The sequence below is a fragment of the Eptesicus fuscus genome, chromosome 6, assembly GCF_027574615.1.
Source record: "Eptesicus fuscus isolate TK198812 chromosome 6, DD_ASM_mEF_20220401, whole genome shotgun sequence".
In the NCBI taxonomy this organism is placed as follows: domain Eukaryota; kingdom Metazoa; phylum Chordata; class Mammalia; order Chiroptera; family Vespertilionidae; genus Eptesicus; species Eptesicus fuscus.
This window is the reverse complement of record NC_072478.1, coordinates 77,667,736-77,695,421: the sequence shown is the minus strand read 5'-3', so window position 1 is coordinate 77,695,421 and position 27,686 is coordinate 77,667,736. Positions and strand designations below refer to the sequence as shown.

Sequence of the window (27,686 nt, the reverse complement as noted above, 5' to 3'; positions counted from 1 at the left end):
GCATGAAACAATCTCAGTTTGAATTCTGGCTTTGTATCTTAACACTTATATGTATTGAATTTTTATGCTTGGCCCTGACTGATTATAGTATGTGCATAGGTCTTAGATAGCCCTATGACTTACATGGATATGATGATGTCCATTAAAATACTAATGGTTATTATAAGAATTAAATGAATGAATTTTTATTTTATTTTATTGATTTTTTACAGAGAGGAAGGGAGAGGGATAGAAAGTTAGAAACATCGATGAGATAGAAACATCGATCATCTGCCTCCTGCACACTCCCCACTGGGGATGTGCCCGCAACCAAGGTACATGCCCTGGACCGGAATCGAACCTGGGACCCTTCAGTCCGCAGGCGGACGCTCTGTCCACTGAGCCAAACCGGTTAGGGCTAAATGAATGAATTTTTTGAAGCAAACCATTACTCACTAAGCTCATGCCTCAGGCTGTCCTCGTCAAAGCACTTGGCAACCCAAATCATTTATCATGAGAATTGCTGGGAGAGTACAGAGATAGATGGTCCCAAGTGAACTTTTGTCCACACTATCTTGACAAAAGAGTTATTTCTCTCTCATTATATAAGTATTGGAGTCGCTCTCCTTTGAACAGAGCTGGTTTAGAAATTCTAATTGCTCCTTTTCTCCAACTTTTGTTTTTTTGATCTTGTGTTAGACCAACCAACACCCTTTAAGTTATTTTGGTTGTATTAGCTTTTCACATTCGGGTTTCAGAATCAGGCTTGAGGTTGAAATTACATTGTTCATATTATTATAGAGTCTATACCCAGCTGTCCTCTACTAAATGTATAGAATCTAAAGTGATATTTGTTAAAGGAAGATATCCAGTGATTTTTTTTTTTTTTAACCTCTAATTTCACTCTTGTGAGAAACAGGATAGATAGTATTAACTATTTCTGGGATTAAGTTAGAGAGTTTATTTGGTGTGGTGTTAAAGGGTAGTCTGTGGAACAGTGGTTTGCTGATATGTTAAAAGGTCCTATGGAACAAAGCTGGAAGGTTCTATAGGCAAATAAATTTGGGGTGTCTTGCCTACTCTAGTGTAATTTAGAGTACTAAAAGTTACGACAAGAGGATTATAGTGAAAAAGAAAGTTCCAGATGAAGAGTTACTGAGGTTATAGTCTAAAGTCACAAATTGACATTGTTTTTATTCACATTCTTTCCACTGAACTGCTTCCAGATTTTGTTTTTAGGAGAAATATTAGATTATAAGGCCTGTATATAGTTAAATGTCAATAAAACTATGTAAATTTAAATAAATTAATAGGCATTTATGTGTGCTTATTGTATGCCTTTACAACATACTAACTTATTAGAGCCCTATGAGACAGGAGAAGTTTCCCTTTTATAGATTAAGATATTGAACAAAAAGAGGTTAAATAATTTACATAAGACCACTAAGCTGGTATTCATAACTTATTAAGATAAAATATAAATTAAACCACCAAAGAAGACTGGTACCTAAATATCAGGAGACCAGATTCTGCAGGTGACTGAGAAATGTTGCTATAAATTCACAAGCAAAGATGTATTCTTATTAGCCTCGGTTAGAGTGGTGATGGGCTGCCCCAGTAATGATGGTGCCAATGGGAGTGTTTTGTGTTTTTTTCCCTAGAAAATGACAAAAGATCATTTGGTAGAAGAGAAAACTTCTCTCCAGAAAAGTCTTCTTTACTATGAAAGTCAACATGGAAGGCCGGTAATGCTTCTCTTGCTTACAAAAATAAAGTTGATGTCTATCTTAAAAAAGAGGATGAATCACATTTGTGGCCCACATCTTCAGAGCTATATTATAGAGCATTGTTTCCTCCATTTGGAAAATTGACTACTTATTTAAAATAACTTAAAAATTGGGGGGAGGGTCAGATTGCTTAATATTTTGGACATTCTAGATTTCTTATGACCGATAATTTCCATTGTTTTTGCTTCAGGTGACCAGGGAAGAAAGGCACATTGTTAAACCTCTCTATGATAGATACAGACTTGTAAAACAGATGTTGACAAGAGCTAGCATCACTCCTATCCTTGTAAGTAAAATATGCAAAAATTTATCTAGTTAATTTTGCCAAGACCTACTCTTAAAAAAGTTATGGTAATATGTGGGAGAAAGACACAGACTTGGTAGTATGAATTGTATATTGTAAAGTGATTACTGCTTTAAAAAAGAATAGGAAATTAATAAGAAGTGCCTACTATTATCTCCTACTAGTCATTTTTGTAAAGCATTTTTATGTATGATTATGTCATTACATCCTGATAAGTTTCAACAGGTAACAGAAGATAGCCTTATAGCCTCATTTCACAGATGATGAAACTGAGGCTCAGGAGCGATATGCCCAGGGTCACCTACTTTGTGAAATTAACCTATATTTCAAACTCCTACCTAGTTTTTTTCCATTTAAATTCATGTCTTTGAAATTACATTAGTTTTGTGTGTCCATCATGATTATGTTTTTTATTTGCACAATAATATCAACTGATTTTTTTCAAGTTTATCTTTTTAAATGAAAAAGTTTGTTAAAAGAATGTCTATTTATATTCGTGTACAATTTTAGAGAATTGTAACTCTAATACTAATGTGTAAATTAAGTGTTATCCCCAAATTAACCATGAGATGGTATGGCTTTAGATTCCTCTCAGGCTCAAGTAGAAAACAGCACATGGCCCATTTTACATCATCTCATAGGAATTAATTTACTAGAGCTTATGATTTGCTTAGGCTTGCAGGCCCTTTTTATGGTGGTAGCCACTTTCATGGGGGTTCCCTTCAGGCTTTCACCACCTGACTACTCATTAGAAGGTTCACATTGGTCTTCCGAGCACTTTTTACTTAGCCTTCATAGAAACTGATTCTTTTGTAATTTAAAATTTTTTTATACTTAGAGAGAGGGAAGGGGAAGAGAGACATAAACAATTTGTTGTTCCATTTACTTACACATTCATTGATTACTTCTTGTTTGTGCCCTGACTAGAGATTGAACCCTTAACTGTGGCATATCGGGATGACTCTAACCATTGGCCAGGCGGCCCTGATTCTTTTTGAATTGGCTGATTTTTTTTCAAGTTGGTCATCTCAACACTTTTATTTCGATACTAGAGGCCCGATGCATGAAGATTCGTGCAAGAATGGGCCTTCCTTACCCTGGCTGCTGGCACCGTCTTCACTCCGGCCCAAAGCCACCTTTCCGCCTTCCCATGCTGCCCAGAGGCCCGGGGCTGCTGGGGTGGTGCGGAATGCCTGCGTCCTGCCCCACCCCCAGCAGCTCAGCACCTGTGTATGCAAATTAACCCGCCATCTTTGTTGGGTTAATTTGCACACACACTCCTGATTGGCTGGTGGGCGTTGCGAAGGTACGGTCAATTTGCATCTTTCTCTTTTATCAGTGTAGATAGTCGGCTTTCTTTGAACAAGGGGGGAAAAGCCTGTACAGTTTATATTCTTCGTATATAAAAGTTAATTTAATTATTACTGATTTTTTTGTTTTGTTTAAAGTGATAGAGATTAAGAAACATCAATCGGTTGCCTCTTGTACGAGCCCCAACTGGGGACTGAACCTGAAACCTGGGTATGTGCCTTGACTGGGAATCGAACTTGCCACCTTTTTGTCTATGGGATGATATTCCAACCAACTGAGCCACACCAACTAGGGCCATGTAAGTTTATTTAATACAACTCAAATTGTCCAGTGACGAATAAACAGAAGTATTGTATTGCCCTGACTGGTTGCTTAGTGGCTGGAGTGTAGTCCTGTGGCATCAAAAGGTTGTCAGTTTGATTTTCGGTCCGGGTACATACCTAAATTGTGTGTTCTATCCCTAGTTGGGGCGTGGATGGGAGGCAGCCAATTGAGTTTCTCTGTCTGTTTCTCTCTTCCCCTTCGTCTCTAAAGTCAATAACATATCCTTGGGTGAGGATTTTAAAAATAAGTGTATCCAGCTAATGGAATATTATTCAGCCATAAAAAGGAATGGAGTACTCGTACATAATACAACATGGATGAGCCTTGAAAATATTTGTGCAAAATGAAAGAAGCCAAACACAAAAGGCCACATATTGTATGATTCCATTTATATGAAATATCTAGAATAGGCCAGCTCATAGGTACAGAAAGTAGATTAGTGTTTGCCAAGGGTTGCGGGTAGAGGGCACCTGAATAACAGCTGATGAGCATACGATTTTGGGGGCTGAGGGTTGTGATGAAATGTTCTAGCGGTGATGGTTGTACAACTTGTGAATTCAGTATACTAAAACTCACTAAAAGGTTGAATTTTATGGTATGTGACATAAAGAAGCTGTTACTTTTTTTATAAAAATATATATTTTTTTCTTTAAAAAAAAATAAATCTTTATTGTTCAGATTATTACAATTGTTTCTCATTTTTCCCCCCATAGTTCCCCTCCACCTGGTTCCCCCCCTCCACCCCATGCCCTTACCCCCTGCCACTGTCCTCATCCATAGGAGTAAGATTTTTGTCCAGTCTCTTCCCGCACTCCTCACGCCCCCCTTCCCCCTGAGTGTCAGTCCACTCCCTTTCTATGCCCCTGATTCTGTTATATTCACCAGTTTATTCTGTTCATCAGATTTTTTTATTGACTTGATTTTTAGATTCACTTGTTGATAGATACATATTTGTTGTTACTTTGTTGTTCATAATTTTTATCTTTACCTTTTTTTCTTCTTCCACTTCTTAAAGAATACCCTTCACCATTTCATATAATCGAGGTTTGGTGGTGCTGAACTCCTTTAGCTTCTTCTTGTCTGTGAAGCTCTTTATCTGACCTTCAATTCTGAATGATAGCTTTGCTGGGTAGAGTAATCTTGGTTGTAGGTTCTTGCTATTCATCACTTTGAATATTTCTTGCCACTCCCTTCTGGCCTGCATAGTTTCTGTTGAGAAATCAGCTGACAGTCGTATGGGTACTCCCTTGTATGTAACTAACTGTTCTTCTCTTGCTGCTTTTAAGATTCTCTCTTTGTCTTTTGCCCTTGGCATTTTAATTATGATGTGTCTTGGTGTGGGCCTCTTTGGATTCCTCTTGTTTGGTGTTCTCTGCACTTCCTGGACTTGTAAGTCTATTTCTTTCACCAGGTAGGGGAAGTTTTCTGTCATTATTTCTTCAAATAGGTTTTCAGTATCTTGCTCTCTCTCTTCTTCTGGCACCCCTATAATTTGGATGTTGGTCTGCTTCTGGCACCCCTATAATTTGGATGTTGGTAAAGTTGTCCCAGAGGCTCTTTACACTATCTTCATATTTTTGGATTCTTTTTGCTTTTTGCTTTTCCGGTTGGGTGTTTTTTGCTTCCTCGTATTTCAAATCTTTGACTTGATTCTTGGGATCCTCTGGTCTACTGTTGAATTTCTGTATATTATTCTTTATTTCAGACAGTGTATGCTTAATTTCTGACTGGTCCTTTTCTATATTTTTGGCATTCTCATTAAGATCCTTGTAGTTCTCATTAAGTTCCTCAGAGGTTTCTAAAAGATTCTTGAGTAACCTTATAATTGTGGTTTTGAACTCTATATCCATTAGTTTGCTTTCCTCCATTTCTTTCATTTGTGACATGTTTCTTTATCTCCACATTTTGGCTGCTTCCCTGTGTTGATAGAGTGGCCTTGTGTGGTAGGTGTCCTATAGGGCCCAGTGGCTCAGCCTCCCCAATCACCTGAGGTGGACACTCTTGGTACACCCCTTTGTGGGCTGGGTGCACAGTCTTGTTGTAGTTAAGCCTTGATTGTTGTTGGTACACTGGGAGGAATTGACCTCCAGGCTAATTGGCTGTGAGGACCCTCTGTGACTATAATGGAAGAACTGCTGTGCTGGAGACACCCTTATGGGGCAGGACTTGCTTCAGTGGGGCTTTGGTGCTCACTGAGTCTGCCTCTTGAGTGTGTCACTTATGGATGTGAGGAGTTGCAATCTGGTATCATCTCACACTGACCACTGGGTACACTGGCTCCTGGATCTCCAAGGAGGTGCAAAGTCTACCACTGCCTGATGCCATCCAGCAGGATATTCAGCAAGATCTGCAGATTTCTCCTCTTTGTTTGGGGTTTGGAAGTTTTGGAGCTCTCTGACCCAGCTGTAGTTTGTTAGGTTAGGCTGCAAAAGGACAGGCCATTCATATGCAAAAGCTGCTGCGCACAGCTTGGGTGGGGTTGAAAATTGGGTGGGGTCTTAGGGAGTCACTAGGGTGGAGCAAACAGCGATGGCTGCCAGTCAGCCGTCTCTGCATCTCAGCGTCTCCGCATCCCCGCGTCCCCGCGCAGTAACAGTGATTCCCTGCGAGCACCTCTGCGTGAAAGCTACCCTCGCTTTCCGACCCGATGCCAGGAGTCTGGGTCCCCAGAGTCTCGCCGGAAACTGGAGTTCAGAGCAGTCAGGAGCTTGTATCTCCCTTCTAATTGAAAAAAACAGCGCAACCAGTGGCCAGCCCAGTTCACGCGCCTCTGTACCTTTGCTTTTCCGCGCCTCTGCACCTCTTACCCAGTCTCAATGCTCTTTTTTCTTGCCTTCTAGTTGTAGAACTTCTACTCAGCCAGCTTTCCCATGGTTCTGGATGATAGCCATTTTGTCTTTTAGTTGTAGTTTTGGTGTGGTTGTGAGAGGCAGCACGTACAGGTGTATACCTTATGCTGCCATTTTGGTTTCTCGTCACAAAAATATATTTTTATTGATTTGAGAGAAATAGGGAGAGGGAGAGATTGAAACATCAATGATGAGAGAGAATCATTGATTGGCTGCCCTCTGCACACACCCCTCTGGGAATTGAGCCTGCAACCTGGAACCGTGACCTCATAGTTTACGCTGCCTGGGCTGTTGTTGTTGTTAATCCTTACCTGAGGATATATTTTTTCCACTGATTTAGAGAGAGTGGAAGGGAGCGGGGGGGGGTGGGTAGGTGGGGGAGATAGAGAGAAACATCGATATGAGAGACACCACACCCATTGGTTGCCTTCTGCATGCTCTGGGGTACGAGCCTGCGACCGAGGTACATGCCCTTGACCAGAATCAAACCTGAGCCCCTTCAGTCTGCAGGCCAATGCTCTAGGCCCGTGGTTGGCAAACTGTGGCTTGCGAGCCACATGCGGCTCTTTGGCCCCTTGAGTGTGGCTCTTGCACAAAATACCACGGCCTGGGCGAGTCTATTTTGAAGAAGTGGCGTTAGAAGAAGTTTAAGTTTAAAAAATTTGGCTCTCAAAAGAAATTTCAGTCGTTGTACTGTTGATATTTGGCTCTGTTGACTAATGAGTTTGCTGACCAGTGCTCTAGACAATGAGACATATGGGCTAGGACTAAAGCTGTTACTTTTTTAAAGAAGTATGAAGTGTTCCTCAGACCAAAATGGTTAACAGCTATTCTTAAAAAAAGAAACATTTTTCCAATTAAATTGTCATTCTTTTATTTAGAATTTTTAAAGTATTTACTGAATGATCCCTTTTAGAATTATTTACTTGTTTGTTTTAATCTTCACCCAAGGATATATTTTTTTCCATTGATTTTTAGAGAGTGGAAGAGAGAGGGACAAACAGAGAGAAATATTGATGTGAAAGAAATACATCGATTGGTTGCCTCCCACAGATGACCTGACCAGGGGCCAAGCTGGGGAGGAAACTGCAACTGAGGTGTGTGCCCTTGACTGGAGCTAACTGGTTAGGGCTAGAATTATCCTATCTAATAATAGACAAATATGCAAATTGACCATACCTCCGACTCACCCACAAGCCACGCCCACCATCCAATCAGAGTGAGTATGCAAATTAACCCAAACCAAGATGGCTACAGCCACAGAGAGCAAGGTTTCCTAGGTAACAGAGGAAGCCAAGCTTTCTGCCAGCCGTTGCAGGCCTAAGCCTCCACTCAAGCTACAAAGTTTCAATTATAGAAGGTAAACAAATTCAAACAAATGGCGGCAGAATGGAGCTTTAGAGAGCAGGCCAGGGTTGCCACTGGCAACAGGAAAAGCAAAGCTTTCCACACACCCTGGCTGGGCCCAACTGCTTAAGGCAACAAAGTTTCAATTATAACCCCAACACAAATGGCTTCGGGCCTCGGAGGGAGCCCCAGGCTTGGCTCTGCTCCAGGCTACAAAGTTTCAATTGTAGAAGGAAAATAAATTCCAGATACCAGGGCCTCCGCTTGTGTTGCCAGGGGGCGTGGCCAGCCTGCAAACCACCACAGGCCCCTCGCTCAGGCCGCCCCATGCCCCAAGGGTACCCCACCCTGATCAGGGACACCCTTCAGGGCAAACCAGCTGGCCCCCACCCCTGTACCAGGCCTCTATCCTATCTAATAAAAGAGTACTATGCAGATTGATCATCACTGCAACACACAATATAGCTGCCCCCATGTGGTCAAAGATCCTGCCCCCATGTGGACACAGGATGGCCACCACAAGATGGCCAGCAGGAGAGGGCAGTTGGGAGGCACCCGGCCTGCAAGGGAGGGCAGTTGAGAGGGACCAAGCCTGCAAGGGAGGGCAGTTGGAGGTGATCAACCCTGCAGGAGAGGGCAGTTAGGGGTGACCAGGCCGGCAGAGGAGGGAAGTTGGGAGCAAACAGGCTGGCAGCAGAGTGGTTAGGGGGTGATCAGGCTGGCAGGCAGAAGCAGTTAGGGGCAATCAGGAAGGCAGGCAGGCAAGCAGTTGGGAGCCAGCAGTCCTGGATTGTGAGAGGGATGTCCGACTGCCCGTTTAGGCCTGATCCCAGGGATCGGGCCTAAATGGGCAGTCGGACATCCCTTGAGGGGTCCCAGATTGGAGAGGGTACAGGCTGGGCTGAGGGACAACCCCCCTCCGTGCACGAATTTCGTGCACCGGGCCTCTAGTTTGTACATAAAATATAATTTATCACTGTTTCGTACACACAATTAGAAAATACATATAAGCAAGAACATTTTTTTACTAAGGAATTCCTAAATAATTAATAGCATGAATGATTAGGATTTTGAAAATAAAGCTTAATATTATTAAGTGAAGCCAAAATGAATAAATATTTAAAATTTAATAATTTGTATGTTAATTGTTGCAGGGATCTCCATCCACCAAGCGAAGGGGTCAGATGTTACAGCCAATCATAGAAGGAGAAACTGCACATTTTTTTGAAGAAATCAAGGTAATCCTTAAAAGAAATTATTCTCTGATCTCTTTTCTAAAAGAAAAGTTGGAAATCATGCCTGTTTGATTCTTTGTTTTTTAATACCTTTTTAGGAAGAAGAAGAAGATGGTGTTAGTCTGTCCTCTGAGTTAACTGATATATTGCAAACTACTGTACAGGCACAGTCTTCATTAGAAAACTCAGAATCTGATGTGGAGGAAAATCAAGAAAAACTGGCTCTGGATCTCCGATTGTCAAGTACTCGAGCAGCATCTATGTATGTCGGCTAGTTTGTGATTTTAGCCTATTGGTATAATAAAACTTATATGACAAGAAATGTAATGTTAAATAATTGAGCACTTGGCAGGAATTAATACAGTACTTAAGAGATACATCCTTTTATAAAAACGTGATTTACAAATATATGTTGTCCAGTTCACAATTTTTAAATGAAATATTAGTGTGTTGAAAAATTTAAAAACAAAAATTCTATATTTGCTTCCTAACAAAGTGCCAGAAACAGCTGATAGTTATTTGTTAAGTTCTCTGTCAGCTTCTTACCTGATAGGGTGTCTGACTTTGGTTTTTAGCCCTGGCTTCACTTTAGGATTACCTGTGAGGATTTTTTTTTTTAAATCTTTCAAGCTTTTATTTAAAGGGCACTGATTCAGGATGGATTTTAGATCTTGTTGAAAGCAGCCATGTCCATGGACTGCACATAGTCCTCAAAAGCAGTGAACTGCTCCTCCAGCATGTCTGTTCCAATTTTATCATCTTCCACTACACACTGTATTTAAGTTTTTTAATTCCATACCCCACTGGAACCAGTTTAGAAGAGCCCCAGATCAAGCCATCTGCTTGAATGCTCCTGACACATTCCTCTAGTTTTGCCATATTTGTCTCATCATCCCAAGGTTTCACATTTAAGAAGATGGAAGACTTGTCAACAAGTGCAGGTTTTTTGCCTTTCTTTAACTAATACTGTGCAAGGCGTTCTTCTCTTAGCGTCTTTGCTTTCCTTTCCCTCATCAGATCCAAAGAGATAATGTCATCGTCATTGTCTTTACTATCAGTAGCTCCACTCCTGTGGTGTCTTCCACATTAGCAGGGCCATCCTTGTCCAAAGCTTTCTTCACTACGGGCAGGCTGGCCTACTCCTTTTCATAAGACTTGATGTGATTGTACCAACGAAGGGCATGGTACAGGTTGGCAGGTGGTGGGCCGGAGACTGCTTCAAATACAGCCACGTCTGCTTGTGATGGTACATACCCCTCGATTTAGCTCTTGTCCTCCGGAAGTTGTTGAGCACCTAGAGGCTTTTCAGGTCTCCAAAGCCCATGGTGTTGGCTGACCCGGGAGCTGGGCCTCGGGCTATCGCTAGCAAGCGCTAAGAGGGAAGAAAGGGCAGGATTTTTTTTGTTTTGTTTTTTTAAGTATTGCTGCAGAGCCCTACTGGCAACTATTCTGATTTAGTTGGTCTGGGATGAAGCCAGGGTTCAAACCACTGTTGAGAACATAAGAATCAACAGTGCCCTTTCAGTAATGTTTTCTTCCTATTTCAATTTTAGGCCTGAATTACTGGAACAACTTTGGAAAGCCAGAGCTGAAAAAAAGAAACTACGTAAAACATTACGGGAATTTGAAGAAGCATTTTATCAACAAAACGGAAGGTTTGTTGAGCATCACAAAATTGAGCCTTTTTAAACTCACAAGTGCTCACATGTTAAATATACAGGATCAGAAATAAATTGTGCATATAAGGATATTAGCATTGACAATAAAAGTAAGAAACATTTTTTTATACATTGAAGCCCTGAAAACATTTTTTTATACATTAATGGCAAGAAAATGTCAGAGGGCCCTAGCTGGTTTGGCTCAGTGGATAGAGCGTCAGCCTGTGGAGGGTCCTGGGTTCGATTCCAGTCAAGGGCACAGGCCCGGATTGCGGGCTTGATCCCCAGTGGGGGTTATGCAGGAGGCAGCCGATCAATGATTCTCCCTCTCCCTTCCTCTCTGAAACCAGTAAAAATACATATTAAAAAAAAAAAAGTCAGAGCTGGAGTAAACAACATCTAATGTCCTAGAGAGGCTTGGTCGAGTGTCAGTTTTTTGTTCTTTTATACTACACTCTCACCCTTTTGGAAGTGTTTGTGAAACAAGATGTATTAGAAAGGGTCTCATAACATGAGTGGCATCTTCAGTTGGTTTGGATTCTTACACTGAGACCGTTGTTGCTTACGTTGCATGTTCATTCCAGGCTGCCCATTTCCAAGGTTGCCACAGGGTGGCAGTCATGTGGCTCCTGTAATACAATATGACAGTTGGCTTTATCTAACTGCATAATGTGCAGTTGACTCAGTGAGACTCTTTTTTGAGTAAGAAAAATACATCCTAATTCAAATGGCAGCCTGAAATGAGGGCTATCTCAGGTCTCAGAAAAGTCTTACCATGTAACGGTGGTCTTACCAGCCAATGGGTATATTACAAATTCTAAAATGTGTTTACTTTATAAATATGTTTTATTGATTTTTTACAGAGAGGAAGGGAGAGGGATAGAGAGTTAGAAACATCGATGGGAGAGAAACATCGATCAGCTGCCTCCTGCACACCCCCTACTGGGGATATGCCTGCAACCAAGGCACATGCCCTTGACCAGAATTGAACCTGGGACCCTTCAGTCCATAGGCTGACGCTCTATCCACTGAGCCACACTGGCTAGGGCTAAATGTGTTTACTTTAAATAATTTGAGAGTTCTCTATATAAGTTAGCAAAAATAGTTTTAAAAAAATCTCAAGTACAAGAATGAATTTTCCAAGTACCTTTTCTTTCTTCATCTTATTGGAAGTAAACTTTGCTTATAATTATTATACCTAGTGATTTACCTGGGTTGTATTGGTTCATTAATATCTAGAGCCAGGTGCACAAATTCGTGCACCAGTGGGGTCCCTTGGCCTGCCCTGCGAGATTGGGCCAAAACCAACTCTCTGATATCTCCCAAGGGGTCCCGGATTGTGAGAGGGTGCAGGCCAGGCTGAGGGACCCCACCGGTGCACAATCGGAGCTGGGGAGGGACTGCGGGAGGGCTCCAGGGTGTGTCCAGCCCGTCTCGCTCAGCCAGACCCCAGAAGCAAGCTAACCTATTGGTTGGAGCATCTGCCCCTTGGTGGTCAGTGCACGTCATAGCAAGCAGTTGAGTGGCCTTAGCATATCATTAGCATATTATGCTTTGATTGGTTGAATGGATGACCAGACACTTAGCATATTGGGTTTTTATTATATAGGCTATAAAGTTAGGAAACTACTTATTTGCTACTGTATGTAAGATGTTTTGCTTTTACATCTCAATTCACTGAAGCCAGAGTTATGTCTGAAATGACTCATTGTAGCCCTTTGGCACTTAATATGTACACTCACAGACCTGACAGAGATTAGCAGTGTATGTCTTATTAAAATATTACCTATAAAAAAGTAAAATAAAAGATTACCTCTAGTTATTTACAGTGATCATTGATAAGTATAGTATCATTTAATCTATCAATAGAAAAATCCTTAAAAAATAGAAATATTTCAGGAATGTTCCTTGGGGAGGGGGGAATTAATCCAATAATGTATTTTCCTTACAGAGCAATTTTTTGTTTGAATTTATATTTGGTAACATTGTTTCACATTAGGATAACTGTGGAACTTTATTTTCCAGATGATCTCTAGAATATTACACATTTTATTTTCTCCCCTAGGAATGCCCAGAAAGAGGATCGTGTTCCAGTACTTGAGGAGTACAGGGAGTACAAGAAAATTAAAGCCAAGCTTAGGCTTCTTGAAGTTCTTATCAGCAAGCAAGATTCTTCAAAATCCATATAAAAATGCTTGAAACATCATAAAATCAGTTGTATTCCCTAAAACTATCATCATGTGTACTTGGCTGGTACTTGAGTTCTTTTTGTTAGGCACTCAGTCTCATTTTGTAATTTGGTTGTGGTGTCACTAGAGAAATGATGGGGGTAGGGTAAGTAGACCCTCTCTAGGGAGCACAATGTTCCATATTAACCAGACTGTCCGCTCCACCTTTACCAAACATCCCGTTTCTTCATTGTTTTGTACTACAGATACATCCTAGTAGTAAAAGACTGGTATTTTATCCTTTCAACCTCAAGGACTTTGGAAGTACAAGCTTTTTGTTACTACCAACTTTATTGTTTTTTTCATTACTGAAGAAAATTAAGAGGAAAATCTTCACATTGAATTCTTTTGGTTGCCTTTTTCTTACAGAATGACAGAAATTTTGAAAGAAAAGCATATAAATGTGCACATATGCTGTTTTCTTCGAAAACTAAAATCAACTGAAATTTCAAGTCCTACTGTGGAACATATTTCTGTTTAATTCCCAAAGTAACACTTTTTCACAGGTAGTATGTTAACAAAATTTTGCAATTCAGTGGTCACACAGCTCCTGGATCAAGATAAGAGAGGTTAGACCAAAAAGTGACCTTGCTTATTCATATAGTGAAAACACACACAACTGAATCATACCACATGCTGCCTATGGGACTTAAATTACTGTCTTTTCTCAACTACTGTTCATCAACTGGTGATGATGTGATTTGTCTGGATCAGATCCTCCATTTTTTCTCCCCACCGACCTCCAGATAATATGAGTAAAGAGCCATGTCAGTATGTAGGAACTCTGATGGTACTCAGATTTGTGTGTTCAATTAAATGAGCCTAAATTGGCAAAAGAATCATTATGCCTGAAGTAAATCTATTCTTAACAAGGGCTATACCACTGCATTTTTACATGTACCTTTAGGAGGTTGCATCCTTTTTTTCTCTTAATCAGCAAAATCCATAAAGAAAACATCTTTTAAAGGGACCACTTTTTGCTCAATCACATGTTTAAAGCGCTGGTCACAAGATGTGTAGTGGTATGCCCCTTGTCACATACTCTAAGCATATCTTGTTTTCTTTGTCTTTGCATGGCTTTTTCTTTGGGTACTCACGAGGTATCATTCTGCTAATCATTTTCACAGAATGGTGACTATTTGTGCTAACAATGTAACAGTCAATTAATAGCATCTTCCGGTCAGGCTCAATCTAAGTGTTTTTTTTTCTTTCTTTCTGGTGCTTTTTTGGAATGATGAGTATCTCACTTTGATTGTGCCCATGTTTTGCATGTAATGACTCATGCTTGGTTTTCTTAACTAGTTAATATTAACAATTTGTTCCATACGAAAATGGACTTTTGCAACATCCTTTATAATAAGATGAGGGAAGCATGGACCTCAGTCTTCTGGCACTATTGCATAGTAAACCCATGAAGTAGCTTGATAATAAGTAGCATTTCTAGTGCTTCATATTTCACCTGTGTGTGCAATGCCTTTTTTGCAGGGAGGGAATATTCATTGGTAGTGAACATGTAGTTAAGGAGTACAGCACTAAATCCTGCCCTTTGCATGTCCTTTCCTTTTGATACAGCTAGGTTATTCATTCATAATGTATACCTAGAAAAGTGAAATTGAGAATGCCAAAAGATCCCTTTGATTTGAATCCATCATGCAGTGTGCATTTAGTTAATTTCTATCACTCCCAAGACAGGAGTATATCCAAACATCTAATTTAATGTGCACTGTATATTTTATATGAATGTTTTATTTTATATACCACATGCAAAAATGTCCATATGCACTATTTAAATGTTTTAAATAATATATTCCTTCTTTGTAATGCTAAATCTATATGAGTACCATATTTTTATAAGTCAGTGGCCTGACTGGTTTCATTTTAAAATTAACAGCTGCTTCATGATACTGGTTATTCACTGTTATTGTTTGGCTGTGAATAGAATAGATAAAAGTGGCATGGCAGCACTTATGCTGTGTGACAATATTGTGTGTCATAGTTGAGTTGTAGGTGGTAGAATAAGGCAGTTTGTGATAGTTTTACTTTGGCATAAGTTAAAACTGTATATCTATATATAAACAATATATAGATATATACATGACTACCCGTATAATTGCATTGCTGTGTCTGGCACTTCATTGTATAGACTTTGTAATAAAAGAACTTTGATGTTCTAAGTCATTGTAAATGTTGTTTGCTTCCCCCCCTCCACCCCCACCAGATGTTGAAAAGTGAAAAAGAGAGACCTCAAGTGTTCCCTTGTTTTAATGTTCTGAGGCTTTGAATTACCCTAACCCGGGATGATATGGGGGGACAACAGGGTTAGTAAACTATCTGGTTGGCTACAGCTCTGAGAAGTGGTAAAACAGGGAAAGGCCATGTTGTTGATTCTCTTGTGGGAATGTAGGGAGAAGATGCAGAGAGAATAGTCAGCATTTCTTGTTGCAGTGAATTATCCTATTAAGAAAACATGGTGAGCTTGGCCCGAAGAATGTGGGTAGATTTAAAATGTCCTTTATTCAGATTTTAAAATCCAGGGACTATGGAGCAGCAATGTGGAAGTTGAGTACTATGGTCAAATGCTGTTGCCTGGGCTAAGAGAACAAAAGGTTTTTCTAGGAGGGTTTATATAACCTAAAAAAAATTAGAAGAGTTTCCTTCTAGTTTCCAAAATGCCAGCCACACATAACTTTGTAACCATCCAAACAGGGCTTTGGGAGTACCCTCATTTACACTTTTCAAACATGACTTTTTATAACCCTATACTACTTTGCTCTTTATTTTTTAAAGTGTATTTTGCTTTTTAAAGTAGTTGAAGAAGCACTTTTGGGAAACTTTAGCTGTCGCTATAGAAAATGTTTAGATGAGTTTCTAGTTTGAAGGTATTAGTAAAATTTCCGTAGGTGGTTAGAAAGTTTATTCTTTAACACTTAGCTTTTAATAGGAGACTTCAAATTGGGAAGAATGGAGATGAGAGATTATTTTATTTGAGCCATTGTGTGATAGCTTTGCAGAGTACTTATTATCTGGTTAGAGGAAGTTGGAACATGGTACATGATGAGAGCACCAGCAGTTCTTATAGTTGTGGAACATTGAGAAACCATCTTTACCTATTTACTGAGCTATTAATTAGACACCTGCACCATGAACTGGAAGCAGCATTATTTGTACTTCTCCTTTCACATTCATAGAATTTAATAACATTATAGAATCCTCTGTGTGAACCAGTGTATATATACTTTGGAGACACATTGTAATATACGTGATTGTACAGTGGGTCCCATCCCAGTGGGTCCCATCCAGGGGCACTTAAGTCCCAGAAATCATTTGATGATTATCATTGACTCTGGCAATCGTTTGATGATAGGTGGTTTAGTGCTTTTAAAGTATATCGGAAGAGGGGACAAGTTTAGGAAATAATTCAATACAGAAATGAATCTTTGTTAGAAATGTACAATGATTGCATCACAGATTCTCACCTCCACTTGTCTCAGTAGGATAGAGCTGAAACCTTTCTCATCACTCGGTTTAGTTTTAAACTGATGTAGTGTAATTCTTTCTCCAGCTCCACAGCATATAAAAAGAGGCTACGAGATAATTTAGAAGGAAGTAGAGAATGAATCAGTAACACACTTTTGTGCATAAAGAGATAGCAGATTATTAGTGCCTATTGTGAAGTTCTTTGAGTGGAAAGGGATTATTTAAACTAAAACATGCTTAGTATGGTCAGTTATGCATCTAATCTAAAGCTGTATGGAGAATGAACAGTATCTGCTACACATATCAAGTATAAATGGCAGTTCCTTTTTAGAGATGCAAGGATAAAAGCAGTTGTTCTCACTCCTACATTTAAACAAGTGAAGCCTTGTGCTTTCTGTTTAACTTTAAAATTGGGTAAAAGAAATTGGGGGGGAAAAGTGATATCTTAGCAGAATAGGTTTTGGGTTCGGGAAAATAATGTGTATAACTCATGTCCCCAACCCCCATGTCATGATAATCCCATCGTACCCTGGTGAGAACAAATACTTACTCTCTAAATTCTTGTTGAGTGACAGGCTGGTAGTCATCTTGAATTTCTGTAGAATAATACTTTTTCTCAAGCCTCTCTTTCCATTTTTTCATCTGCTCTGCACTTTGAATCTCCTGTCAAGTTCGAGAAAATCCTAGTCTGCAATCTTTTTAGTTTTTCTCTATTTCAATTCTTTGTCTTACAAGCATCACAGGGTTGAGGTTTGAGCCCCACTGCCTTTTTGCCTTGGCAGTTTTTAGTGCTATGCATTAACAGAGTCACTTCAGAGGACCTGGTGTTAGAACTGTTGGTAGAGTTGGGGAATTTTTAAATTAAAATTATCAGCTTATTCTCATTTCATTGCCTCTTCCTCACTGCATCTCCAGCTCATTTTTTTCTTGATTTTCTTCATTCTTCACTTGGCCAAAGCTGAGATATTTTTGTACCTCTGTTCTTGCAACTATACTTCAAAGTATATCTGTGTGTATTCTTTGCCTGCACAGCTGCTTCTCAGCCACATTCCTGCAGTCTTACATAACCATCCCAATCCCCTCTTCATAATTATTGCATCAATTTGTGCACTCCAGTCTGTCTACTAGTTCCTCGTACCAGCAAATTCTTGTTGCTACATCCTTTAATTCTAAGGAGTCCCTCCTGTGCTTTGTCCTCACTACCGCCCACTTTCCTTTAGTGTGCAAATACCTTTTCCCAAACTTTGGAAAAACCTGCCTTGTACATTGTGGAAAGGACAACTCTAGAAAAAGAGGGAAAGGAAAATGCATTTAGATGTGACTCAAATACTTGTCAGTAAATGAGTATGATATTGCCCCGCTCCAGCAATACCACTAAGTGGCAAAGTGGATCCCTGTTACAAGGGTTCTTGATTACCTTCCTCAGGATGATGACGCCTATGTACGTTTATGCACTGTTCACCTGATAAATGTGTGCTGTTCTGGTTAGAGAAACTTACCAGATAGTATTTGAAGTAGGAAAGGATTGCTTTTAATATTTCTAGTTTTATTTTGGCCACATTACAGCACCCACGTTTTGACATATTTACTAAATGCTTTTGATGGGTTGTTTAAAAAGTGGTAGGCCCCATAACTATTTCTAAATGACCAGGCCTATAATAATGTGGAAACATTAGTAATATGGGTTGAATAGACTATGCCTGATAAACTTGACTCACCTTTCAAAAAACCCATCTCAACCATCACTTTTTTCCATGAAGCCTTCCTTGACAGTCACAGGAAAATCAAAGGCAGAGCAGCAACTCATTGGGGACATTTCCTCCAAGGTCCTAGGTTTTGGTCATCCCACCTCTTCCCTGTAAGTGGTAGCTGCCCTTTATAGTTGTTTCTGGATTAATTTGGTGTTCCACATTAGTTCTTATAGTCATCCTAAAAGCTCAGAAATGAATTCTCTGTAGTAAACCTCCTTTTGAACTACCTAGTGTGTTTCTGTTTTTCTGATTGGATCCTAACTGATGAGTACTCGGTGGCAGGGGAGGTCCAAAGGAACAAACTGATAAACAGCATACTTCCATCAAGGGACACAACAATTGACTTAAGAATTTGAGCCTTCCACCTGGCCATTTGGAATCCTTTAGGCAAAGATTCAACTGACTTTGGTGATTGATCCTAATTATCAAGGGGAAATTTGTTGCAACTACAAAATGAGTGCAGAGAGGGCTATACTTGGAGCCTAGGAATTCTTGAGTGGACAGGTGCTTTCAATACTTACATGTCCCAAAATAAGCTTTGTAGTTTAAACACATTTTTTAAGGAATTTGATTTGAATAAAAAAGGCCTTAAAGTCACTCACAGGATGGATATGTTGCGATTGGGACTTTGCTTCTCCCTTTTGGGGGAGAGGATAAGAGTACCTTTATTAGTATAAAGGATAGTTTCATCTTATTAGATGGAAGCTTGAAGTATTTACTGTTGTTTTATAGAAATTCAAATGTGTGTACTAAACAGCCAGTAGGATGAACTGCGCCAACTATTTAGCTAAAGTTGCCCAACTAAAAATTTAATCCTCATACTATGTGATGCTGTGTCTCAGGCTTTGAAACTCATTCCCAGACTTGCTACTAGCACGTTTTGGCATACCCAGAACAAGACTCCAAACTCCCTCAGAGTGGGCTGGGGGTGCGGTTAGAGGTCTGAGCAACACCTATGCAGGGCCCTTCTCTATGATAGTAGATTCTGATAACCCCACCTTTGTACCTTCACCCTGGAGTGATTATTTATGTTTTGCCTCAGTGTTTTTACCTTTTCTGTCTTCCAGTACTTCCTTAACCAAATTCCCTGTGGTAAATTTTCTGTATTTGAAGTATATAATGTGATTTCCATTTTCCTTACTAGGTCCTGACTGATACATTAGTAAGTATATTCATTTTTTTAAGTGAATTTTTGTGTCTTTAAGGAATGTTTAAAATTTTTCCTTATTTTGGTTTTAAACACTTTTTAGTAATTCCTTGGCATTTTCTACATTGTTGCTTTTATAAATGAAGTCTTCTATTAAATTTTTTAACAAACTAGTTGATATTTACATATATAACATGGTTGTATGTATGTGAATCATTTTTCCTACATAAATTTTCAGTTCACTTGTATACCTAGAAAACTTAAGGGAATCACAGAGGTAATTTTTATACTTCTAATTTATTTCTTAATTGTTTTGGCTGATCCCTCCAATACTTCTTTGTCTTATTTCTGATAGGTCCAGTGTTTCTCCCAGTTAAGCAAAGTGCTAGATTAGGGGTGAATAAATATGTTTTTATTATATCAAGGAAGTATCCATCGCTTTCTAATTTGCTTTATTTTCCCCCTCAAGATTGAATGTTGAAACTTATCAAATATCCAACATCTATGGAAAATGATCATGTAATTTTCCTTTTAGAGTCTATTAATAGAATGAATTATTACCCAATTTTGAAACATCATTCCATCTTAGAATAAATTCATCGAAATCATCTGTATATATAAAAGCCTAAGCAACTGTTCTACCGTTGGATCGATAGCTATGATGCGCACTGACCACCAGGGGGCAGATGCTCAATGCACAGGCATGGAAACATGGAATAGACTAATGAATCTCAGAGGGAATGTGGGAGGGGGAGGGCAGGAAGAGATTAACCAAAGATCTTATATGCATACTAGAGGCCTGGTGCACAGTGGAGTCCTTGTGGGGATCGGGCTGAAACTGGCCATCTGACATCCCCTGACAGGTCCTGGATTGCAAGAGGGTGCAGGCCAGGCTAAGGGACCCCCACTGGTGCACAAATGCGTGTACTGGGCCTCTAGTGATACATAACTTTGTTCTGTTAGATTGTTTGCTAATACATTATTTAGGATTTTTGCTTCCAGATTTATGTGATAAATCTTATTATTACTATTTATTTATTTTTGGTATGATCTTTGCCAGATTTTAGAATCACTATATAATCACTTTGTAAAAATAATTTGGATGTTTTCCATTTGCTCTGGAACAACTGAAATAGTTTTGAAATTACTTGTTCCATATAAAATCTGGTGAAATACACCCTGGTTAGTTCAGCGTTGTCCCATGCATCAAAAGTTTGCTAGTTCAATTCTTGGTCAGGGCACATACCCAGGTTTCAGGCTTGATTCTCAGTGGGGGTCGGGCAGAGGCAGCCAATTGATGTTCTGCTCTTTTTAAAAATATACATTTTTATTGATTTCAGAGAGGGAGAGAGAACTGTCAATGATGAGAGAGAATCATTGATTGGTTGCCTATTGCACGCCTTCTACTGGGGATTGAGCCTGCAACCCAGGCATGTACCCTGACCGAGAATCCACCTATGACCTGGCTCATGGGTTGATGCTCAACTACTGAGCCACATCGGCTGGGCAACGATGTTCTGTTCATTCTTCGATGTTTCTCTCCCTTCTCTCTCTAAAAATCAATTTTTAAAAATCTGGTAAAATTCCCTTGTGAAACCAACTGGGCCTGATTTCTTTTGAAGGTAGCTCTTTGATGACTTGATTTCTTCTACAGTACAGATTTGTTTAGGCTTTAAAAAATCTCTTCTATGCTCAGTTTTGATCAATTTGATATTTATAGAAAAATCTATTACATTCAGTTTTTCAAATGTTATTTGCATGAAATTATAATAAAAGTCTCTTAGTGACTTATTTCAGGTGTACAAAATAATGATTTGATATATCAGGGTGAGGCAAAAATAGGTTTACAGTTGTTTGTATAAAAAAAAATAATACAAGAGTAAACTCTGTAGCCCTGGCAGGTGTGGGGTCAATTACTGGTCAGGGTATATACCCGGGTTTCGGGTTCCATCCCTGGTCAGGGCATATGTGGGAGGCAACCGATCAATGTTTCACTCTCACATCAATGTTTCTCTTTCCCTCTCCTTTCCTCTCTCTCTAAAATCAATAAAAGCATGTCCTTTGGTGAGGATTAAAAAAAAAGAGAGAATAAACTGTTTTGTGTACTCACAATGGTAAACCTATTTTGCTTCACTCTTCACATATTGTGAAATGATCTCAATAAGTTTAGTTAACATCCCTCAAACATACCGTTACAGATTTTTTTTATTGTGATAAGAACTTTTAAGATCTCTTAGCAGCTTTCAAATATACAACACAGTTATTATTAACTATAGTCACCCCATTATATCCCCATGTCTTATTTTAAAACTGGAAGTTTGTACCTTTTCACCACATTCACCCATTTAGCTGATCCCTCACCCCCACCCTGGCAAACACCAATCTGTTCTCTGTGAATTTTTAAAAACATATTCCACATACAAGTGAAACCATGTAGTACTTCTCTTTGACTTATTTCACTTAACATAATGCTATCCATGTTGTCACAAATGGCAGGATTTTCTTTTTTTTATGGATGAATAATATTCCATTGTGTATATAGACCACATTTCTTTACCCATTTTTCCATTGATGTACACTTTCATGTATTGGCTATTGAAAATAATGCTGCAATGGACTTGTGGGTGCAGGTATCTTTTTGAGTTAGTGCTTTTATTTCCTTCAGATAAATTCCCAGAAGTAGAATTGCCAAATCATATGGTAGTTCTATTTTTAATTTTTTGAGGAAGTTCCATATTGTTTTCCTTAGTGACTGAAGCAGTTTACATTGCCCCCCCCCCCCCCCCCTAGAGTGCACAAGGGTTCCCTTTTCTCCAAATCCTTGCCAACACTTGTTATTTCTTGTCTTTTTTATGATAGCCATTCTCACAGGTGTGAGGTGCAGTTTCACTGTGGTTTTGATTTGCAATTTTCTGATGATTATGTGAGTATCTTTATTATTACCTGTTGATGACCATCTGTATGTCTTACATGAAAAAATGTTTATGCAGGTCTTCTGCCCATTTATTTGTTGTTGTAGTTGTTATTGAGTTATATGAGTTCTGTATATATTTTGGAGATTAACCCCTTACCAGATATATGACTTGCAAATATTTTCTGCTTTGAAAACTATAGCTTTGTAATATAGTTTGAAATCAAGGAGGATGATTCCGTTCTTCCTCAAAATTGTTTTGGCTATTCAGGGTCTGTTGTGCTTTCATACAAATTTAAGAGTTTGTTCTATTTCTATGATAAGTGCCATTGGAATTTTGATATGGATTGCATTGAATCTGTATAGAAGTTCATGTGGTAGGGACATTTTAACAATATTAATTTTTCTACTCCCTGAGCACAGAATGTCTTTCCATTTGTTTGTGTTGTCTTCTATTTCTTTTGGTGATATTTAAAATTTTCTTTTGTTTCTTGATTATTTCCCCCATTGTAATTTTTTACTTTGTATGTTTATGCTTTCTCCCTCTTATTCCATTTGTTGTCTAGTGATTTCTTTTCACCGATCTTTTCAAGGAACCAGCCTTTTATTTATTTATTTATTAGTATACTAATTTTTGTTTGTAACTCAATTCTGCTTTTATCTTTATTTCTTATTTATTGTCTGTTTTCTAACTTTTTGAGTCACATGCTAAAATTAATATGTTTTCTGTCTTTGATTTTTATTGATAAATTTAAGGCTATTAATTTTCCCTTGGTATTTGACTTTATCTTATAGATTCTGTTATATAGTGTTTTTATCATTTTGTTTCTTGGGAAGTCTGCAATTTCATTTTGTATTTTCTCTTTGATTAAAAATTGTTTAATAATTAAAATTTTTCTTGGTTAAATAATTTTTTATTTTATAATTTCATTAATATATTTTTATGTCATTTTCAGATTTTTTTTCTTTTTAAAATATGTTTTTACTTATTTTAGAGAGAGAGGAAGAGAGAGGGAAAGAGAGAGAAACATCAGTGTGAGAGTGAAACATTGATTGGTTGATTTCTGGGCTCTCAATTCTGATCATTAGTCTATTTGTCTTTATACCAGTACCATACTGTTTTGAAAACTATAGCTTTCAACAAACTGAGCCACACAGGCCAAGGCAAGAAGTTTTTTCTGTATTAACTACTTTTTGGAATTTATTGAGCTTTTCTTTGTGGCCCAATATATGATCAGTTTTAATGAATGGGTTTTTGAAAGTATCTTCTGAGAGTACTGAATTTAATACATAACTGTAAGATTGCCTGTTTATTATATTGTCTTTTTAAAATCCTTTTATTTTTCTTGATCTTTTGTCTATTTTTTGTGTGTTCCTATTACTCCTTTTATAAGTCCAGTAGTTTTATGGAAGTTGATGACATGTTATTGGTGCATCGATAATCATAACTATTAGAGCTGATCTTAGCCTTATAAAGTGCCCTTCATCTCATTCAGAGCTTTTTGTCTTAAATTCTATCTTTAGTTAAATTGTGTCCCATGATATCTTTTCCTTGCCTATTATACTTTAGCTCATGCTTTTATGTTTAACTTTTCTGAATTACTTTATTTTAGGTGTATATTTTAGGATATAGCATAGAATTGGGTATTGCTTTGTGATTCAATCTGAAAATATTTTCTTTTTCTTTTTAATTAGATTACACTTTTGGCCATTACTGATATGTGTGTTATATTTGGTCACAATTATATTGTCTTAGGGTTATATTTTAAATCTTTTACCATGTGTTATATTTTCTGTTCTCTTTTTTGGTTTTGTACTTTTGCCCTTTAGGTATTTTTGTTTCAGTGTATGTTTTTAATATATTTTTGTTGATTTCAGAGAGGAAGGGAGAGGGAGAGAGATCATTGATCAGCTGCCTCCTGCATGCCCCATACTGGGGAGCCCCACACTGGGGATTGAGCCTGCAACCCGGGCATGTGCCCTGACCAGGAATCAAACCGTAACTTCCTGGTTCAAAGATTGACACTCAACCACTGAGCCACGCTGGCTGGGCTCAGTGGTTTGTTTTTAGTCATGTAACTTTTTATATATCCTGAGACCTCCCTTTCTTGGTTTGGTTCCCTCTATAAGGAATTAAACAAGTTTAACAAGAAAATTAGCTTGTAATTTCTTCCTCCTCATCTCCTTCCTCTCTACTACCCAGTTACTTTTTAAATTATGTTTCTATATTTCCTTGTATCTGAGAAGTGGAGTCTACTGTAAGACACACCTTTTTTTTTTAAATGTACCACTTATGAAAAATGCTGCCAATTAAAGTATGACACAATGTCAACCATAAAGCACATCTTGATTTCAGAGATATTAAAATGTGATAAAGGAGTTTTAAAATAATTAAAACAATTTTTCTTATTTACTGTTGTACTCTTAAATATGCTAAAGTTTTTTCTTCTTGGTTAACTCTAAAAGATAATTTCAACTATTATACTAGTATATGAACCAGTCAGTCAACGTTTTCTGCTTATTCCTTCTCTGTCCCTCCTTCCTTTTTCCAAAATTTCTCCAATCATCTCTTGGTTGGCAGAAGCTGATCCTTGTAGAATCCTCAGGAATACAACAGTGTTACCTGAATCCCTCCATGTTCAAAACTCTTTAAGCGTTTTGGTAGATATAAAAATCCTTGGCTTACATTTTCTTTCCTTGCATATATTGTGTGCTTTATAATTATTTCTTAAGCATACATGTATATATACTGAGTCATTTATTGAATATGTTATAGTTCTGAAATATAAAAAATCATTAAAGTGATTTCTCATATTAATGATTACTAGAGAAAATTTACATAATCATCTCAATTGCGTATACTCACTAAACCTTGCGTGATTATCCCACAGTGAGAGCGCAGCTGTGGGACCAGGGTATCTGGCTGAGAGCACCACTAAGAAAGGGAGCATCTGGAACCCAAATGATTTGTCCTAAACAAGGGTATAGATTCTGGGAGAAATATTTGGAGGCGGCAACTACTGCTCAGAAAAAAATCATTTCAGTTCTAAATCGGAACATTTATGTAAGCGTATTTCTAATAAAGCTATAACTTCTTTATGAGAAAATTAAAATCTTACATTTTCGTCAAAGCCTTTTCTTCTGGCTTGTTCAGCCAAATCTTTGTTTTTCTTACTGAAAATATAAAAGAAAAATTAGAGGCACATGTCAGTAAATAGGGAAATGCCAGCATAAAATGCAAGCAGATTTATATAAAGGTTCTGAATTGCATTTCTATTCTTTCTGATATCTGACTTTTTGGAAAATGTGGTCATTAAGAAGTTACCCAGAGAATTAACATTTCTAACTATAAAAAAGTGTTTATGTCCCATTGTCAAGAGGTGTGGGTTTGGAAAGCATTTTAATGACAAAATTACTCAATAAATGTAAGTGTATTAATGTTTTGTGTAAATGTTTTTATTTCAATAGCTAAATAAATGCATTAAATGTAGACTAAAATTGTTTCCTACCTTTATAGAGGAATTTCACCCTCTTGTCCAGCATCTGTTTTATTAGTGGTATGGCATACCTTATATTACTTTTAGATTAGCTTAGAGTTTCAAGACACTCTCAAAAGTTAAGCACTACTGTGTTTATTAACATATTTAGAGTCAGCACTTTGGATGGTGGTGGTTTTGCTATCAAAACCTTACTCATAAGTTTCTCATACAATATAGAGATTTTAAATGGTTAATTAAAATTTTAAAATCATCTTACCTTTTATTGTCTTCATCCTCTTGAGGTTTCTTTAGCTTGAGTTTTTTGAGAATATTGTTGTAACTCTGGATATAATTAAAAATTAAAAATACATCTGTATTGTTAATTTTTGGTCCAGGTAACGGAAATATGGAATGCTTGTCTCTAGGGATTGCTACACTAAAGAAAGGTAGAGGCAAATGCTATGGTTATCCTTCTTTCAGTTTGTCTGCTGGTGCAAAGAAAAAGGTTCTCCTGTGGGCATCAGACCTGCGCTTGAAAAAAACCCTCTTTATAAAGTACTATTAACAAAGAACATATATGCATAGCCCATGGTCACAGACAACAGTGGGACTGGGCGATAGGTGGGCAAAGAGGGGAGGAAAGGGGAACATCTGTAATAGTGCCAACAATAAAAATAAAGTACTATTAACAGTTATTGCATTAAAGATGTTAACATACCCTGGCCAGTATGGCTCAGTTAGTTGGGCATCGTCCTGTGCACAGAAAGGTGCCTGTTTGGTTCCCGGTTAGGGCACATGCCTGGGTTTCAGGCTCGATCCCCAGTAGGGGGCATGCAGGAGGCAGCCGGTCAATATTTCTCTCACTCTTCTCTCAAGTCAATAAAATAAAAATAAATAAAAAAGTTAACACTTTAATGCATATAACCAACATCATAAGATAAATGATGAAGCCACAGGAAGTTCATTGGTGGATATATTAATAGTTTTCTTTTACATGTAAGTTCTTGGACACAGTTCTTAAATCCCACTAACCCTACAGCTATTAGGACCTTTTCCATGTTCAGTGTTTTAAAGGTGTGGCTAAGCAGAGGTAGGCAAGATGGTCTGTACACACATGACGTTGCTACCATCCAAAGTGAGGTTGTGTCGAAAGGACAGAGAAGGCCCGGCTTGTGTGGCTTAGTGGTTGAGCATCGACCCAGGAACCAAGAGGTCATGGTTCAATTCCTGGTCATAGTACATGCCCAGGTTGTGGGCTTGATCCCCAGTTGGGCATGCAGGAGGCAGCCGATCAATGATGCTTCTCATTGATGTTTCCCTCTCCCTCTCTAAAAATCAATAAAAACATATTTTAAAAAGAAATAGAGGACAGAGAAGATTCCTTTGTTGGAAAGAATAGAATGTCAATGAGAGAGCACAGGGAGTATACTTGGGGTCAGAGAATGACATGAGCAGAGGAGAGAGTGAGAGGAAGCATGGTAAATAGCACTGTGTTTACAACATTGGCTGGGACCTACCATGCTGGAAATGGAGGCATAGGGGGTAGAAATTCTATAGTTAGATGATAGTAAAGAAAGATAATTTGGGGCTGTGAGACTTTAGAAGGGCCCTGAATGTTGAGTAAAGAATTTGAACTTAGCCCTGGCCCCTTTGTTTCAGTGGCTAGAGCTTCGGCCTGCCAACTGAAGCAGTCGCAGATTTGATTCTGGTCAGGGACAGATACCTGGGTTGCAGGCTCGATCACTGCCAGGTCAGGGCGCATGTGGGAAGCAACCAGTCGATGTCTCTCTCACATTGATGTTTCTCGGTGTCTCCATTTCTTTCACTCTCTCTAAAAATCAATGGGGAAATATTCTTGGGTGAAGGTTAATAACAACAACAATAGTAAGAATTTGAACT

General features: G+C 38.4%; 2 protein-coding genes and 1 pseudogene across 5 annotated transcripts in view; 1 reads left to right on the top strand and 2 right to left on the bottom strand.

Moving 5' to 3' along the window:
• The window catches only part of FAM13B (family with sequence similarity 13 member B), a 68,821-nt gene extending 53,625 nt beyond the window's left edge, over window positions 1-15,196 (top strand). For both annotated transcript variants that reach the window (XM_028147930.2, XM_008141869.3), the window contains 6 exons: window positions 1,641-1,724; window positions 1,957-2,052; window positions 9,056-9,139; window positions 9,235-9,398; window positions 10,690-10,791; window positions 12,860-15,196. In XM_028147930.2, coding sequence (XP_028003731.1) covers window positions 1,641-1,724; window positions 1,957-2,052; window positions 9,056-9,139; window positions 9,235-9,398; window positions 10,690-10,791; window positions 12,860-12,983 — 654 coding nt within the window. In that variant the 3' untranslated portion in view covers window positions 12,984-15,196. The remainder of the gene's footprint in view (window positions 1-1,640; window positions 1,725-1,956; window positions 2,053-9,055; window positions 9,140-9,234; window positions 9,399-10,689; window positions 10,792-12,859) is intronic.
• On the bottom strand, window positions 9,769-10,460 carry LOC103286389 (elongation factor 1-beta-like; annotated as a pseudogene).
• The window catches only part of PKD2L2 (polycystin 2 like 2, transient receptor potential cation channel), a 34,821-nt gene continuing 20,630 nt past the window's right edge, over window positions 13,496-27,686 (bottom strand). Inside the window, exons 11-15 of one of the 3 annotated variants that reach the window (XM_028144986.2) lie at window positions 26,065-26,129; window positions 25,428-25,482; window positions 17,050-17,162; window positions 16,499-16,606; window positions 13,496-13,572 (exon numbers count right to left, since the gene is read on the bottom strand). In XM_028144986.2, coding sequence (XP_028000787.2) covers window positions 16,510-16,606; window positions 17,050-17,162; window positions 25,428-25,482; window positions 26,065-26,129 — 330 coding nt within the window. In that variant the 3' untranslated portion in view covers window positions 13,496-13,572; window positions 16,499-16,509. The remainder of the gene's footprint in view (window positions 13,573-16,498; window positions 16,607-17,049; window positions 17,163-25,427; window positions 25,483-26,064; window positions 26,130-27,686) is intronic. The other 2 variants (XM_054717882.1, XM_054717883.1) reach the window with 2 other exon arrangements.